The sequence below is a fragment of the Capsella rubella genome, unplaced genomic scaffold (genome assembly GCF_000375325.1).
Source record: "Capsella rubella cultivar Monte Gargano unplaced genomic scaffold, Caprub1_0 scaffold_4, whole genome shotgun sequence".
NCBI classification, from domain to species: domain Eukaryota; kingdom Viridiplantae; phylum Streptophyta; class Magnoliopsida; order Brassicales; family Brassicaceae; genus Capsella; species Capsella rubella.
Window position 1 is genome coordinate 5955489 of NW_006238920.1, and position 18220 is coordinate 5973708.

An 18220-nucleotide genomic window follows, 5' to 3' on the forward strand; every position below is an offset into this window, starting at 1 on the left:
TGCTGTGACAGTCATTTTCAATGTGTTTTGTCCTTTCGTGAAAGACAGAGTTGTTGGCAATGTGAATCGCTGCAGTACTATCACAGAAGAGTAGAGTAGGCTTTGAGAGAGGAATCTGCAGTTCCTTAAAGAAATTAGTGATCCAAACCAGCTCATCAGTAGACTTGGAGAGACTTCTGTACTCAGCTTCTGCAGAGCTTTTGGAGACGACCTGCTGCTTCTTAGATTTCCAGGAAATGAGAGAAGTACCAAGAAACAAACAGAAACCAGAAGTGGATCGCCTAGTGTCTTTGCAAGAAGAGTAAGAAGCATCTGCAAACATTTGTAATTGAAGTTCTGATTTGGAAGAATAGAAAAGACCTTGGCCAATGGTTCCTTTGATATAGTGAAGAATCTTGTAGGCTGCTTGTTGATGTGCTTCACGAGGAGCCTGTGAGTACTGGCTTAACTTGTTGACAGCAAAGGTGATGTCAGGCCTTGTGATTTGCAGGTACATCAAGCGCCCAATGAGACGACGATATGATTCAGCATCAACTAAGTCACCTCCTTTATCCTTAGCAAAAGTAACATGCGGATCCATGGGAATGTTGGAAGGTTTGCAACCAAGTAGCCCTGTTTCATCAAGAAGATCAAGAGCATATTTACGTTGACAAATATGAATACCCTCTGAAGATCTTGCAATTTCCAAGCCAAGGAAATATTTCAGAGGCCCTAGATCTCGCAGCTTGAAGAAGGAATGGAGTTGAGACTTGAGAAGATCAACCTCTGAATTATTATTACTAGAGATGATTATATCATCAACATAGACTAACACACAGAGAAAGAGAGTGTCAGTAATCTTGAGAAAACAAGTGTGATCAGCATTTGACTGCTTAAATCCCAAAGATATCAATGTTGATGAAAATTTCAGAAACCATTGCCGAGAAGCCTGTTTGAGGCCATAGAGAGATTTCTCTAACTTACACACTGCATTTGGTGGCAAACTAACTCCATCCCTGTCAGCATAACCAGGAGGAAGTCGCATGTAGATCTCTTCATCAAGATCTCCATTGAGAAATGCATTAGAGATATCTAGCTGTGTAAGAGAGAAACCATGAATAGCGGATAAAGCAAGAACAAGCTTTACAGAGGTGAGTTTCACAACTGGTGAAAAGGTTTCATTGTAATCAATACCAGCCTTTTGTGTGTAACCTTTAGCAACTAGTCTTGCTTTATACCTTTCAACAGTACCATCAGAGTTAAATTTGACCTTGAAAACCCATTTGCAACCAATAGGAGTCTTATTGGGAGGTAAGGTACAAATGGTCCAGGTTTCAGTTTCTTCCAAAGCATTTACTTCATCATCCATGGCACCACACCAAACCAGAAGGTCCTTTGCCTCAGCATAGGATGAGGGTTCTTTTTCTTTGTCAATGGCTACCAAAAAAGAAAGATAAAGAGGATTGATTTGATCATAGGAAAGAAACTGAGAAATCTCATGGATGGTTGAAGATCCTACTGAATGACAGTAGTAATCTTGAAGATAAGCAGGTTGTTTGGACTTCCTGTGAGATGTTTGAACAGAAGGTTCAGGGACATTTATAGGATCAACAGAAGGTTGAGTCTCTACAGAAGATGATGATGGAGAAGCATTAGCATCAGAAACAGGTGTGATCACAGGAAGTGAAGGAAACTGATCAGGAAAATATGAATTTGCATCCTGGAAAGTATCAGTTCCAACAAAAGGAAGGAGCTCCTCATGAAACACCACATGGCGAGATAGAACAATGGTGTTTGATTCAATGTCAAGGAGTTTATAACCCTTGTATCCATTTGGATAACCTATGAAAGCACAGGCACGAGCTCTAGGGTCAAATTTATGTCTGTTTTTGGGTGAAGTAGAGGCATAACAAAGACAACCAAAAACTTTTAGCTGAGAGTAATCAGGAATGGTCTTTGTTAATACTTCAAATGGACTTTTGTCCTTTAGAATAGGAGCAGGGGTGCGATTGATAAGGTGAACTGCAGTGAGAATGCAGTCACCCCAATAAGGAAGTGGAATTTGAGATTGAAAGAAAAGAGATCTAGCTACATTGAGAATATGCTGATGTTTTCTTTCCACCACAGAGTTTTGCTGTGGAGTTTCAGGGCAAGAATGATATGGCAAGATGCCTTTTGATTGATAAAAGGAAGTGAAGTTGAGTTCTGGAGCATTGTCAGATCTAACCCCCTTAATTTTAGTTTCAAACTGAGTTTCTACCATGTTAACAAATTGAGGGAAGACAGTTAAAACATCAGATTTGTTCCTAAGAAGATATACCCAAGTAGCTCTAGAGAAATCATCAACAATAATTAAGAAATATCTAAAACCATCATGAGTAGGAACAGAAAAGGGACCCCAAGTGTCAATGTGAACCAATTCAAAAGGAAAAGAACAAAGTTTATTCTTAGATACAAAGGGAAGGTGTTTCTGTTTTGCCAAATGACAGACCTTACAATGATAATTTGTATCTATTTTTGTCTTTTCTAGGGATAAGATGGATTGCATTGGTTGAAGTTTAGACATAGAGGGATGACCTAAACGATTATGCCAAAGTTCAGGACTAGTAACTGAGGCAGCAACAACAGAAAGAGAAGTACCTGGACAGGACAAAGACTCAATATCCAGGAAATAGAGATTAGCAACTTGTTTCCCCTTTCCAATCATTAATCCCTGAGTACGATCCTGTATTGAACAAGAATTGTCATCAAACCAGACACGACAACCCAAACTTTTGGTTAAGCAACTGACACTTAAGAGGTTGAATTTGAATTGGGGAATGTACAGAACATCGTGAAGAATTAGATTACTACCCAGTTGTATTGTACCTACCCCAACAATGCTCACAGAAATCCCATTTGGAAGATTCACAACATTGTGAATTTGTTTAAAAGAGAGAAAAGAAGATTTTTCATGAGAGATATGGTTAGTAGCTCCTGTATCTATAACCCAAGCAGAAATGGCAGGGATATTGCCATGAAGAGAACAGACATAAGGCCTATCAATGCTGGTAAAAGAACAAATGATAGAGGGAGAAAAAGTACCAGACATTGGGCCAATAGTTGAGGAAGGAAGGGCAGAGGAAACTGAGACAGAGTGAACTTCTGGTGTGGGAGTGGAACTTGGAGGCTGAAGCTTGCTTGTGAGGAAGGACATGAGCTGTTGAATCTGAGAAGGAGATAACTCACCAACTGTATCTCCATGCTCAGTAGAACTAACATCAAGAGCAACATTTGCAACCACAGCTTTGTCAGATCTCTGATTTGGTTTGACACTGTTTGGATACCCATGCTTCTTCCAGCATTTGTCAACAACATGACCAACTTTCCCACAGAAGGTACATTGGGGGCGATTTCCTTTTTGATAACCTGAAGGAGACTGATGAGAAGAACCTGAACCTTGATTGTGTGATACCTGAAAAACAGCAGAAGTAAGCTCACTAGTAACAGGTGCTTTAACTGTTTTCCGGCTATCATCTTGATCAAGTAGGTTGTAAATCTCAGAGAGGGATGGCAGAGTCTTCTTCATTAAGATACGGCTCCTGATGTTATCATAGGACTCATTCAACCCCATTAAGAAGTCAATAACTCGATTAGTTTCCTTTTCTGCAAGGAGATCCTCAATAGTATGTGGAGTAGTTTGAATGTTGGATAGTTCCTCCCACAGAGTCTGAGTCTGAGTGTGGTAGGAAGAGAGATCCAAACTACCTTGTTGAAGAGAATGGAGCTGATGACGAAGCTTATACAGGCGAGGTAGGTTGGACTTGTGAAAGCGAGTATGGAGATCTTTCCATATATCAGAAGAATGTTTGATATACAGAATGCTGGAGTAGATCTTCCTGGAAACGCTATTCAACAACCAAGACTTCACCATAGAGTTACAACGACACCAGATCTTGAAATACAGATCATATTCATCCGGTTTTGCAATAGAACCATCAAGGAATCCAAGTTTATTCTTAGCTTCAAGACTCGTAACCATAGCAATATACCAGACATTGTAATTGTTGCCATCAAAAGGTTCCGAGACTAAGACTAAACCAGGATGATCGGAACTATGCAAATGAAAGGGAGAATGAATATTATCCGGCGAATCAGATACCTCGAAAGGATCGTGAGAAGAGAGAGATCGGCGAGCTGAAGCACGATCGGGATGAACTGAAGCACGATTCACCGTTCCCGAAGCCATTTGAGACGAGTGACGAACAGATTTCTCGCCATGACCACGAGGTGACACCGCAGTGCCGGATTCAGGTGAATCGGGAGCTAGAGTACGAAACGTCGACTTGCAATTGCGTTTTCCCATGGAAGACTTAGACAACTGAATGCGATGAAATCGGAGTTGAATAAGAACAGGAGAACGAGCGATGAAGCAAATCGAAGATGAGGAAGCTCAAGAGAGTGAGATCAGAAGATGTTTCCGGTGAGATTCCGGTGAGATTTCGAAGAGATGCGGAAGAGTTTGTTACGAATCGAAATGCTCTGATACCATATTACTAAATGAATCTCATTCTCATTAATTAATGTAAACTATACAATTGTGGGTTTATATACAAAGACCTGAGGCCTAAACCAAAGCCAATAACCAATTCTATTCTAATTCTATTATATGGTTAGAACTGGTTTATACAAAATACCAGTGTACAAAGATTTATATAACTATATACACTAATACTCACTTTATCAAAATCGTCCTATAGTTAGGACAAAAGAAAACAAAAGTTGCAAGAATATGTGATTTCATGATGAGTGTTAAAACCAAATTGAGTATACTACCATAATTTTCGATTTCGTAGTTCTGATATTTAATGTCAAGAGGCAAGAGCTGACCAAATAAATGAAGACAATAATTGTCTTAACTTTGAGTAGGTCCAATAGGACCAATCCTCATTCTCAAACCTAGTTTATTAAAGATTATATGCAATTTTCTTTAAAATCAGGTGGTTTAGTATAGCAAATCCACCTATAATCCATGTACCATGGTCACATTAGAGAAAGTCCATGTACCTTATCTTATGTGCCATTTATAAGTTAAGGACCATGCCATCTTATTTAAACAATCAAAATATTCTTAAATAATAAGTATAATGCCAACAAAGATATATCCCTTTTAATTAGTGTCCTATATACAACGACTCATGCACTTATATCTTATATGATGATTCTCAAAAATACCACTGACATGAGCTTTTGTTCGAAACAATTTTGAAGAGGATGCAAGTACTCATCAAAGAAACTTATCCGCAATATAATCAACCAATCTAGAATATAATCAACCTTATCCTTTGTTGGAGGACGTGGCAAACTGGTCGTGGTGGCCGTGGTGGTCGCGGTTAATCGGCTTTATCCTTTGTGCTCTCTTTACCTAATATAACATTTACTTAAGTGTATGTTCTTCTCTTTTAAGTACTTCCAAAAACTATATAACCTCAAAGTCATCTCTTTGTAATTTTTTTATGCATTTAATTTGAAAACCCTTTAACAAAAAAAAAATATATATATATATATATATATATATATATATATATATATATATTATCAACCAATATTTTATTACTTTTAAAGATTTAGGCTGGGGTGGGGTTGACTTGATGTTGTCATGTTGATGTTGATACTATTTTTTGCATACACTGGTCCTCCTTTTCCAAATTAATCTCTCCATTAGCTTTGTTTTTCTCTCAGCCCTTTTTAGCCCTGGCTCAAAGGCAGTATATAAATATAGATAAATTAAGACAACAAGCATAATTAAGAATCAAAAGGTGTGTTATCTAAACTCAATAAATCATAAACTGGTTTGGTATTTGACCATGACTTGATATAGTCAGGTTTTACTTAATCTACTAACCCACAGGCCACAAGCACATTTGCAAGTGATCCACATTGAGTTTTTTCTTTTTTTTTTACCTTCACGTCTCTGGTGGTCGGTCACTCTTCTTTTAATCTACTAACCCACAAGCAAAGTTGATCCACGATCCATCTGTCCATATCCTTCCTCTTCATTTTTCATTTTTTAATACTCTTCCGAATATTAGATTGTGGGCTTCCAACTTAAAATCAATTGAAAATGAATAGAGAGACCCATATATGTTTCGATATGGGATATTGTATCTCTAATACGCCCCCTCGAAAGCATGGCTCTTTTCGTCGTAAATCCTGATAGAATCCTGATAGTTTCGGGGCAAGGATCGGTGGACCAAATTTTTGGATAAAACCGATAATGGATCGGGCTGGACATACATGGATTGGTCTCTCATACCATATTAGATTGTGGGTTTCCAACATAAAACCAATTGACAAATAATGGAGAGGCTCATATATCTTATATATTGTTAGGATTTTTGTCTAGTTTCCTATGTAGGACCTTGTATCCCTAATACCGAGTTTGGACATCTATACAATTATGATTTTGATGCTTTATATACCGGGGTTAATCCACAATAACCAAAAGATTGATACACTAGACTTCAGATTCCAAATTGCATTTTTTAAATCTATTTAGCATGTTATTTACAGGCAATTTTTCTAAACTGAATAATATCAAACAGCTACGATAAAGTATATGCATGCCATATGTGAGAACCATAACGATATTTATATTATAGAATGTGTTACTTATAATCATACTTTTCAAATCAAATTATATATATTCTTTGGTCTAAAATTATGTTTGACATAGGCTAGTAGAATTCCACACGTAAATCAAACCGAGTTTTGCAAATTTAATAACTACTAAAGATATGATAAATACATATAAAAAACATCATGTTCATGTCGTTAATTGTCATCCTATTTAAAACGAGTTGAGAAATTATTTTACATTATCAAAATCTATGTATATGTTCCTGTTTAATGTGTAATTTACACGTAATTTTACTGGTCAAACTTGATATAAGTTAGTTTGAGAAACTTTTTTTTAATAAAAATTAGTTAAAGTTAGACGCAAGAGACAAAGTCAAAGCAAAGGAAGCTTCATGTCATGTTTTTGAAAGTCGCTTGCGAAAAAGTCAACAATGGATAGAGACGTGACTTGGTAATAAAACGATTAGTAACATACGCGGCTACTCAAAATCTTATAAATAGAGGTGTAACTTGTTATTGAACGTCCGGTGTAAGATTTATAATATTACAAAAATGGAAGTGATCCAAAGACGTATTCTAATGTTTCATATATTCATATATTTCCTTGTTCATACGCAATTCAAAGCTGTTGGTTCATCACTTGATAATCAAGCCTCTAGCTCATCTATTGATCTAAAACGTCATCATCACTTTACCGTAGAAACGATGTCGTTTCCAAGTGATTTTGTGCGGAGACAGCTAGCTGGTGGAGGTGGTAGTAGCGGTGGTGGTGGTGGTGGAGGCTCTCGAGGTGGTTCTTCAGGTGGAGGCAGTAGTGGTGGAGGAAGTCGTGGCTCAAGTGGAGGAGGAAGCTCAAACCGTGGTGGCGGTGGTGGTACTGGAGGAAATAAGGGTGGAAAAGGTGGAGGGGGTACTAAAGGAAGCCGTGGCAGTGGCGGCGACGGTGAAGATGGTGATAGTGGAGGAGGTGGCGGAAATAGTGGGAACAATGGAGGTGGAGGACGACAAGTTCCGGTTGTTCCAGGTGGGAGATTCCCAAGTAGTGATGGTGTCCGAGTTCAATATTCTTTAGTGTTGTTCTTCTTCACGACATGTTTAGTTATTATGTATTTATTAAACTCATCTATCGCTTTTAATTAGTTAAATTTTTTTGTTTAAGGGGGAATTTCAAAAATACCCCTTTTCATATACTGTATATCTTTTTAAAAATATCTTTTTTTAAACTTTATCAAAAACCCATTAAAAATGTTGAAATTTATTCAAATATGTGTGTAAGCTTATAAATATATACACAAATTACTTTTATATGTGTATAAAACTATATATACCTTTCATAAATAGCGTAAAAATAAATTATAAAACCTTATAAAAACCTTATAAAAACCGTATAAACCCTTTTAAAAACCTTATAAAAACGTTTTAAAACTATTTAAAACATTTTAAAATATTTGTATCGAATCTTCCAGTAGTACTTATTATATAGAAATACCTTATAAACTATATAAAACTTTATAATTTTTTATATTTAAAATGGAGTATTTTTGAAAATAGATAGATAAAAAGGGTATTTTTAAAAAGGGTACACCAAAAATGGTATTTCTCAAAAATTCTTTTTGTTTAATGTAATAATTAGTTGGTTGATAATAATGTAATTGTTTGATTACGTACATGTGTTGATCGGTTTAAGATATCTTTGGTATCTTTTTGTTTATGTATTTATATATACTTTATATCTTGTTGTATCATTTTCGTTAACCAAATTGTTGAAATTTTGATGCCAAAAAGTATTTGAATTTCCCGAATCGATATTTTAGTTTGTTAATTTTAGTATTATGTTAATTTGTGTTAAATATTTTACTAAAATGAAAAAATGTTTTTCTACCCAAAAAAACATACAAAAGTTTTAGTAAAAATAATTATGACTCTTAATTTATTCTATAATAATTAGAAAATAATAATTAATGGGAAAATATCAAAAAATGCCTATTTTCCATACCAATTTTCAGAACCATCGTGAAGCTTCGTAGAAATTTCTTTCATGTTTTTGTTACTTTTGTTTTATGTTTAAACAAAATCTAAAAAACAAATATGTACACATGTACATTTTTAATATTTTTTTTTATTGTTAATTTTCAAATATTGTTAAGAGAAAATATATTATATTTATATTTTTAAAATTTTGTCAATACAATACAATTGATACGTGTCGATATTATATCCAACTTTCAAACGCGATTTTTATTATATTTTATATAATTAGATTTCAGTAAAATTTAAAAATAATAATAAGCTGAATAAAAGTCTTCTATTTTCTTCGGCGCTTACGTAAGTTGAAATTTTTTTAATCCATTTCTAACCTGATCTTTATTATACTTTATACAATAAAATTTCGAAAAAATAAAAATTTATAATAAGCTGAATAAAGTCCTCTGTTTTCTTCGGAGCTTACATAAGTTAAAAAAAAAAGACTTCCAATCCATTTGCATATGGAAACATAGGGACCATAATGTTTCATAAAATTTTATACTAATCTAAGTGTTTGCAATTATTTCACCACACACCAATCAATCAAAGCAATCTACATGTATGTATTCAAGCAACCGGATAAAAAGCAAGCATAGCCAAACCACACTTCCCTTGTGGTGCATCAACGTCTCTCTTAATCCTCATGAAACCATCTTCTCCCCAAGTTTCTCCCCATGAATTTTTCACCAACCAATACTTAGTCCCATCTTCACTCATTCCATAACCAACAATAGTAACCGCATGATGCAAAGCCGTCCCACACTCTCCATCGAATACCCCGCCCGCGTAGTGCCTAAACGCTTCCCCTGTCCCTTCTATCCCCACGGATACAGGCTGCTGAGATACCGCTTGTAACAAGGCTTCTTCGTCATTCATCGGAACTGTCTCGTACCCGCTGATTGTAGCGGCACGGAAGGAGGATGATTGTGTAGTTGATGCGCTGCAAGTTTGTTGCGATTCTTGGTATGGATAGTTAGCCTCAGTGGTGATACCTTGGTTTTTTATTATGTACTCGAATGCTTTCGACATTATCCCTCCACGACATCCTTGGTTAAAGTCTCTATCGCAGTCTAAGAGCTGTTGCTCCGATAGCGATATGAGCTGTCCATTAGTAATCTTGTTAATACCTTCCACGGCCGCAACTGCAGAAAACGCCCAGCATCCTCCTGTTTTTCAAAAATATATTCATGTATTTTTAAAACCATATGAATGTATATAATAAACTTCAAATGTAATAGTTACGTATAACTCAAATAATACATGTTGTTAAGTAAATAAAATATATTAAAAAAAAAGTTAAATAGTTACCACATCGGCCTTGATATTTAACGGGTGTAACAGCCCCTGCTTGTCTCCAGTCCATGCTCCCGGCAGTATCACTAACATTACCATATCTAAACGGCACCGTTTTTTCCGAACCTAATGCTGAAATCTCGGTTATACCATTAGGTACAACTAGTCCTGTGTGTGTCGCCCTGAATTCGTCGTCGGTGAGATCAGAGAACTCGTTTACATCCAACTTGTAGGTGATGTTCTTGTTCATGTTGAAGTTCTGAACAAACTCCAAATTCTTCTTGAAGATAATGAACCTATTTCTTTTTTCGGATTCATCCGCGTAAACACGGTTGAATCGAGCCATCCATTGCTCATGTTTCTCCACGGCAGAAGCTTCAAAAAGGCCACCGCGAGATGTGGCTACCGAAGTCTTGTAACTCGAAAATATAGTTAGTATGAAGATAATGATAATAGTTGACGCCATAATAGATGATAATATGTATGGACTGTATGGGCGCAAATTTTTAAAAAGTAGTATCAATACAATAATCTTTTTTTATTACAAATGTTGTGGTTATGTTTTCTTGGTTTGCCAAGAAGCGTGAATGACAATATGGTCTTATATAAGATTGTTGTGAAGAGTGTGGTGGGATGTTGAGTGTGTGGTTTGAATGTTCTAACGAAGTAGGGGACCAAATGACATGGGACAACAAATTGCGATCTTTCCACATAATTTATGTTAGATTTTATTAGTTTAGTTTTTATATGCTTGACTGACTCAAAAGTAAATGGTCAACGTTAACTTAGTAAAAACTTTGGTGGTTTTTTTTTGGGATGTTTGCATTATATACTTTTACCCGTTGTGAAAAACTTGGATAACACATAAACATATGGAACAAAATTAAAAATTTAAATTTATAATTTGATAGAATAAAAAGAATCAAAAAGACTAAAATTTAAAAGAACAAATACTTTTTTCGTTTTTTGTATATATAATGATGGTATATAGTAAAAATACTATAATATTTATTTATAAAATTAATAATAAGACTATTAATTAGATTGAAAATAATTATTTTTACTAATGTTTGTGGAATGAACAAGGTATATTTTCAAAAATCCTATTCAATGTATATATCCTAATAGTTTGAAAGAAAATTGCGGATTCAAAAATTAACGTAAAAATAAAAAGATATCGATCCGTGTTTACTCCTTGTTATGGTAAGAGAAAATATGAAGGAGAAGAGTCATATTATAAATGTTTCATAATTTTCTTATTTTTTAAAATGGTATCTATATATAAAAAATATTTTAAATAATCTAAATACGCTGATCTCACAAATCTTATCTCCCTAAAATGTCTAGATGTGTATGAGTGTCCAAGAATAATTCATATTGTTGGGTCTTCTAATAGAACCAAAACAGCCGGCAATACTACAGAGAGATATTGGAATCAAAAGTTTGGTTTCTTAGACCAATGAATGGAAATTGGAAGCAAAGCTCTCTTACGGTTTCAAACGTAGGATGGACCAAAACTCTTAGCCAATGAATGAAAGAGAACTTTTTTGGTTTATACTTTTCTTTTGTTTGGGTCAACGAAGCTTTCACTTTTGGTCTTGCTTGATAATGATATCAATGAATCAAACACTAAAATTTTGTAGTTGCGACTAGTATAATTTGTGAAAAATTGGGTAATTTTCATAGAAAATAAATTTAAAATCGTTTTGTTTTTCAAGTCCCATCTTGTAACTCCATGATGCAATATTAACTGATTTTATCAAGTGGCCATAGTGTCTTATGATTTTACAAGTTGCAATTTTATTGTTATGTAGATGTTGTTATTGCCTTATTGGTGTAACTAAAGTAACTCCGTAAGGCAAGTTGCCCTACTCTCGCAAGAGTGTTGATATTGATTTTGAAGTTTTTGCTCTTTTGATTTTAGCATCTACTAGTTAGTTTGCCTACCATTATGAATTATGAGTTATGTTTTTGTTATTATAAGTCGAACTTATAAAGACTTATGGAACTATGATTAATTGAGTAACAAAGAAATTATGTTTTGGTATTCTTTCTTGAACTCCAATTTAAAACTCTAATGCAAAGGCACTATCGTGCTCTTACTTAACAGTTAACAATTTTAAATTTGGTTCTGAACGTAATCGGTTTGTGTTCACAATTTTGAACACAAACCGATTACAAGCTTTCCAAACAAAACAAAGTATCCAAGAAAAGGATTAAATAGTTCCTCTTCCATTCCTAACTCTTGAACTCTCCAAAATAAGTTTTAGAAAAGAGATTGCTTAGGGAATAAATTATTTGAGGTTACTAGAAGGGATAAAGCCCGAATCTGATTTGATGGTGGACATTCAAACATGAGATGGTTTATTGGTTCATCCTCTCCACAACGTACATGCTTTCTCTCTACCAATATGGCGATAAAAAAGTCTTTTGCGAGGTCGCTAAACATCTCGAGATACATTGCCACATAAAATATTATAGGTTTCACCTGGTTTTAGTTTGTCATACTTGTGCTTAAAATGCCAAAAATCCATGTCCCTGAAAGATATTTTATGGAACTCTACAAGCGTTTTCATATTTTGGCAATTGCACTTCTCTCTTCTACCTTTTTAAATTCTTTTGTGTAGCAATATCAGAGCAAGACACTCACTAATCACTTTATATAGCAATATCAGAACACAAAATAAAGGTCAATAAGTCAAGCTTTTAGAGCTTGTGCTGATAATTAAAGACTTAAGCCTACAACCTTCACTCTCCATATCAACATTGCCTCGTCGAGTAATCATCTCCATGTTCTTGTACAAACTCTGTTTCACAAGATTCTTCATCATCTTCTTACCTTCTTCCCCTGACCTAGGGCTCATTGGAGATCCCATCCCTGGACTCACCCAACCCGTTTGTGGACCTGAATGAGGACCCATCCGTACATTTCTCTCATCCTTGAACCATTGCAAAAGTTTCACTGCCCTCTTTTGAACCAAAGGACTCCCAAGTAAGCTCACTTCAAGAAGAACAGGCACAATACCTGACTTGGCCATTTTTTCGCGCTGGCTCCAACTCTGATGTGCTAATACCATCAAGATATACGCCGCGTATTCTTGGCATTTCGGTTTATCTTCCCATGTTAGTATCTCTATCAAAACTTTAGGTACATCCAAAGAATCCTCCATTGCCTTTTTACCCATTTGAGTCACCACCAATTGCCCTAGACTCGCTAGTGCCTTCTCGGACAAGTCTTTAACTGACATTAGGCTTAGGAGTGTCTGCACTACCCCGCTCAAGACCAATGGCCCTGCGTTTTCCAATACGAGGCAAAGATTGTTTATGGTAGCTAGACATATCTCTTTGGTCTTTAGCTCTGTTGAATCTGAGTTCATTGTGTCCATTAAGAACGGTAGAATCCGTGATGAAGCTACTGGTAATTGTGTGATTGTTAGAGATGAAAGTGAAAGCAGAAGCTCCACGAAGCCATGTCTTGTTGATTGGTCGAGACCTTTGACATCATTAGGTAGCTTTGAGCATATGCCGGCACTCACCATCAGTGCCTTGTTCCTGAAGTAAGAGAAAAATAGGAACTTCAGATTTTTATAATGTGTGATTTGTGTTTCGGTTCATTTATTAAACGGATAAAACAACTCTTCTAATTTCTCATTTTAAATATTCTCTTCAAAATAATATATAAAAAAGAATAATCAAACTTTTAAATCGATTTATATTATGGAAAGTTTCATAAATATCATTAAAATAAGTTTTTTCTCCTATAAATACCATTATTATATCGAAAATACCACAAATGAAACTTTAAACCTTCAAAACCTTTAAATTATTATGATCAATTAAAATTCATTTATGCAAAAATATTGTTAGGCCTTAAGAGAAGTCTAATAATCATTAGTGAAGCAAGAAGAGATAAAGTTTTGAAAAACTCAAGTAACATTGATTAAGTTATAAAAAGCTTTCTTAGCAAGTACATTTTAATCAATTTCAACTCAAGTACATGTGACTTTCTTTTTTATTTGCTAATTAACTTCTCTAGTTTTTGTTATAGTTAATTATAGATGTTACATTATACAAACATAACAATACGTATGTTATATTATATGTATAATTAAACACATATATATATAGAGATTAGGCAGAAGTCAGTGGAGTATGATCTTCAACTTTTCTAATAGATGAATGGTCAGAAAAAAAATTAATGGCCAATTAGGATATATACTTATACTAATGGGCTGTCAACTAACGTGACTCTTCCAAGTTCCGACGCACTCGGAATTAACATTCATTATTAGACTATATAATGTCACATTTTATTGTTTTTATTTATTTATTAAGATATGGATGAATACATATTGCAATACTGACCAATCCATCTACTTATTTCTTAGTGGATTTGCCACCAAAGCTTTCCAAACTCCTTCTAATGTCTATGTTCTTTGTATTTTCCGTAAGTTAGATAGGTTACATGTATAGTATATGCTTTTATAAGTGATATGGCACACACACATGCACAAAGCACAATACTAAAATCTAATTATATGTGTATAAGCCTTAAGATGATAGTGTTGCCTTTATGTAACACTCAATGTTGACCAAAAGAGAGAGAGAGAGGCACGTGAGGGAAACGTCGTGCGTACTTCATAAAAGGCTAATTAGACGCTACGGTAAGGATCCACTAATTTGGTTTTAATGAGCAAATCAAAAAACTATAACCAAATAAAAATAGAGCAAATTGAAGTTTTTGTTGACAAAGTGAAATTGAACATTGAAGAAAAATTAGGCATTACATCAACTCTTTAGTCAAAAGAATTTAATTTCGGTATAACATCACTCTAGTGGATAGTTTTGTCAAATGATGAAGACTTTTAGATATCCCAAAACTTAAATATTAGAATTTATTTTGTCAATATATTCATATTTTTATATATTCTAAAGTCAAAGATAAATAATACAAAAGGACATATGATATTAAGAAAATTCACATCTAGCCAACGACGTAATTCCAATATGTATATTTTGGTATAATTGTAAATCCAATAATTCAGTCACCATTGGGTAAAGCTAAAATTGCAAGTTGATAAAAAGCTAAAATGATTTGTAAAGTAAGACACACGAAGATTATTTGACAATTACCATACGCATTAAAACAAAAACCAAAATGTCCTTCATTGTGTTCTCCTAAATTAGACAAAAATTGAAAATATATATACATGCATCGATTTTTATGAATTATAATTTTATCAGTGAAATAATTCAATTAAATTAGTTAAATATTCCAAAGTGAAAAATTAAAAGAACTTACGTGTAGGTTCCATGAGAAAGCTGAATAAGAGCATTGACCGCAGCTCTTTGATGGCCGGAGACATTAGAAGCCACCATAGAGACAAGAACCTGAAGAACACCAAGCTCAGCCATCAGCTTCCTAGTCTTCCTGTCTCCTCGGGCAAGAATCTCGATCTCCATGGCAGCTTTCTCCTTCTCTTCCCAGCTTCCAAAGTGAAGCTTCTTAACAGTTCTCTGCAACACAACCTCCTCATTCTCATCTTCTTCTGGTTGCTTTAATACTACTTCTTCCGGAAGAGCCGCCACCTTGTCGGAATCTTGACGGTTTCTTGATTTCTCAGGTGAGGCTTGAGGGTTGTTGTTGCGTTTGCGAGAGGATGCTTTGGATTTCAAAAGGCAACGAATCTTGGTGAAGAAGTGGAGCTTCATGTATTGGATTTGCCAAACTGAAGAAGAAGAAGGAGAAGAGGGTTGTGTTCGAGAGGAAGACATGATGATGATGTGATATGTTCTGTTTCTTTTAGCGGACTTGGCTCCTCATATATATATCTACATATTGATATTTGTCCTACTTTAGGTATTTGGGCCAATAGGGTATGTGCCTAATAAGGTTGGGTTAAAATTATATACTCAATTGAATGAAAAATTAAGAATATATTAATCATATATGTATAATTAGTTTTTTCTCACCAACTTATATATTAGACCAAAATAGTCTTATACGTTTAACAAATTTTTTAGCAGTATAACATAATTAATATCGATAAACTATATGTTTTTTTTTACTTTAACAATAAGATTTAATACGATAATAAATGATTTAACACAATAATAGATTAATTAACATGATAATATTAACAATATATAATATTACTTAATATGTTATTGTTATTGTTGACTTTCATAATAATCTAGTATGGTTTAACATGTAATTCATTATTTTTTGTATGTGATATAGTAAATGAGTTAACACGATAAATATAAATTTATTACGTAAATCATAACTTACCGCGATATAATATAGTTTAACACAATATATTTACAAACTTATTTTATATATATTTTGTTAGATTGATAATTCAATAGTTATTCATTAACTTATCACATGATTTTATTTGTGTCTTTGATGAACAATATCGTCGATAATTATTTTATTATGTCGCTAAATATTTTGTTAACTACAAAAGGATATTTTTATCCGCTTTATACAAGAGAACTAATTAACTAATCATTGAAATCTTGCTTTTTGTTTTTCAATATTTTAGAGTAGTTCTGCCTAATAATGCCGATAAGATTTTTTAGTTAAGTAAAAAGGTTTTGGATTTCATAACTAATAAGTAATGTTTTACTATATACTTCATGTGTCCTGAAAGAAATGACCACAAGAAAAAAAAAAAGAAGAACAAAAAGGCAGTTTGGTTACGTTAAACAATATCCTAAATCGACCTATCAAAGAGTCGGTAATTTTCCAACTACCTTACCTTAGTGATGTGATGTCTTGTTGTTAACACTCCTCTCAATTTGTTTTATATTTAATGTTGGTTTACAATTTTAATTTTGTTTATAATAAATTTCATTCTATATTTTTAGATCAATAATTTTTGATAAATGCTTACAGTTTTATCAATACTAATTTGATGTATAAATCAATAAAAAATTTATATTAAGAAAATAAAACAGAATTTAAAATTGCTTTTATTAATATGTGCGTTTAAATTTAAACGACACTTAATTTAATACATAAAATATACTTAATTTAATATTCATTGACAAATAAGACTATATAAAGATATTAGAGAAAAATTTGATTTATTATGGAGAGATTTTAGGAAATTTTGTTAAATATAATAAATAATAGTTTCTAGTTTGCAATTTTAGTATGATTTAGTTACAAAATTTACTTTAAAATTTGTTATTTATTCAAAGGGTAAGAATTTAATTATGTAAATAATACAAAATAAAATGTCATTTTCCAAAAAATACTTCAAAAATGTTAATATAGATTTGATTATGGATTATAAAATATTTACAGTCGAGAAATGTGTCGACTAATTTTTATAGATGCACACGAAGTTTGATCCTCATTGACTAACACATCTACAAGTTTAAAAATGTTGTAAAGAATTTTAGTATTCAACAAAAGATTCCAAGAAAAATGAATTTTATTAAACCACCTTTCATAGCCCCTCGTGGTCATTTGAAAAGATAGTATTAGAGATTAGATCCAAAAATTAAATAAAATGGGTTTAAACTTTTAAACAATGAATTATGATCTAATTAAAATGATCATCTTCACTAGTTAGGATTAAACTAAAGCAAAGAAGGAATATTGTGGAGGAGAAGAAGGGGACAAAGCTAGGAGGTAACATAGTGCACATGCACAAGAACAGTTTTGTCTCTTGTAAATCTCACCACTCAGGTTTACAGCAAAGAGATCATTGAAACACTAAAACTAATACTGATCTCTTCTTAATTTTTGTTTCATTAATTATAACACGTTCATGCGTGTCAGATCCAACTTTAACCTCGGTACGACCAAACATGGCCACACTTGTACTTGTTTACAAATACCACATTCAAAAACCTCACTAACTAAAAGCTTTTTATGAAATTTCCATTTCAAAACTTTTAAAATTGCCAAAGATGACCATTGAAAATTTGAAATGGTTTTGGCCACGACTAATTTGCATTTTTTTTAGCTCCAATTTGGTTTATGATATATAGTGTGATTACTATTTTCTATATAGGCCATTTACAAGTGTTAGGCAATTTCTTTTGTATAAGTGCAACTAGGTGTTACTTGCTTAAAGTAAACTTGGGTTAATCAACTCTATCTATGGTATGTAATTCCCAAAGTCAATGACCTTTGATACATCCTTTTGTTTAACAAAGCTTGATGTCTAGTGATGATGAACACCTTGGACATAAAAGCTTGATGTCTAGTGATGATGAACACCTTGGACATAAAAGATCTTCGTAAGGTTCGTGTTCTTTAGTATGAACAACTAGACATTTTGTTTCG

At 33.6% G+C, this 18220-nt stretch overlaps 3 protein-coding genes across 3 annotated transcripts; 1 reads left to right on the forward strand and 2 right to left on the reverse strand.

Moving 5' to 3' along the window:
- The first annotated feature begins 7136 nt into the window (after positions 1-7136).
- LOC111831164 (keratin, type II cytoskeletal 2 epidermal) lies at positions 7137-7744 on the forward strand. Its single transcript, XM_023784906.1, has one exon. It carries the CDS (start codon positions 7150-7152, stop codon positions 7735-7737), a length of 588 nt encoding a protein of 195 aa, XP_023640674.1. The 5' UTR covers positions 7137-7149; the 3' UTR covers positions 7738-7744.
- A 1362-nt stretch (positions 7745-9106) lies between these two features.
- LOC17888885 (ervatamin-B) lies at positions 9107-10474 on the reverse strand. The gene is made up of 2 exons (XM_006294446.2): positions 9931-10474; positions 9107-9788 (listed from the first exon to the last, which is right to left on the reverse strand). Exons 1-2 carry the CDS (start codon positions 10379-10381, stop codon positions 9190-9192), a joined length of 1050 nt encoding a protein of 349 aa, XP_006294508.1. The 5' UTR covers positions 10382-10474; the 3' UTR covers positions 9107-9189.
- A 2073-nt stretch (positions 10475-12547) lies between these two features.
- Positions 12548-15703, reverse strand: LOC17888143 (U-box domain-containing protein 6). Its single transcript, XM_006294162.2, has 2 exons — positions 15218-15703; positions 12548-13467 (listed from the first exon to the last, which is right to left on the reverse strand). The coding sequence occupies exons 1-2, from the start codon at positions 15688-15690 to the stop codon at positions 12606-12608; spliced, it is 1335 nt and encodes a 444-aa protein (XP_006294224.1). The 5' UTR covers positions 15691-15703; the 3' UTR covers positions 12548-12605.
- Between the last annotated feature and the right edge of the window lie 2517 nt (positions 15704-18220).

What these genes read in the sequence shown, in the direction of transcription:
- LOC111831164 (XM_023784906.1), top strand. Translation starts at nt 7,150, where the DNA reads ATGGAAGTGATCCAAAGACGTATTCTAATGTTTCATATATTCATATAT.
- LOC17888885 (XM_006294446.2), bottom strand. Translation starts at nt 10,381, where the DNA reads ATGGCGTCAACTATTATCATTATCTTCATACTAACTATATTTTCGAGT. An exon ending in TAAATATCAAGGCCGATGTG is followed by an intron (nt 9,789 to 9,930) that starts GTAACTATTTAA and finishes TTTGAAAAACAG; the next exon opens with GAGGATGCTGGGCGTTTTCT.
- LOC17888143 (XM_006294162.2), bottom strand. Translation starts at nt 15,690, where the DNA reads ATGTCTTCCTCTCGAACACAACCCTCTTCTCCTTCTTCTTCTTCAGTT. An exon ending in CTTTCTCATGGAACCTACAC is followed by an intron (nt 13,468 to 15,217) that starts GTAAGTTCTTTT and finishes CTCTTACTTCAG; the next exon opens with GAACAAGGCACTGATGGTGA.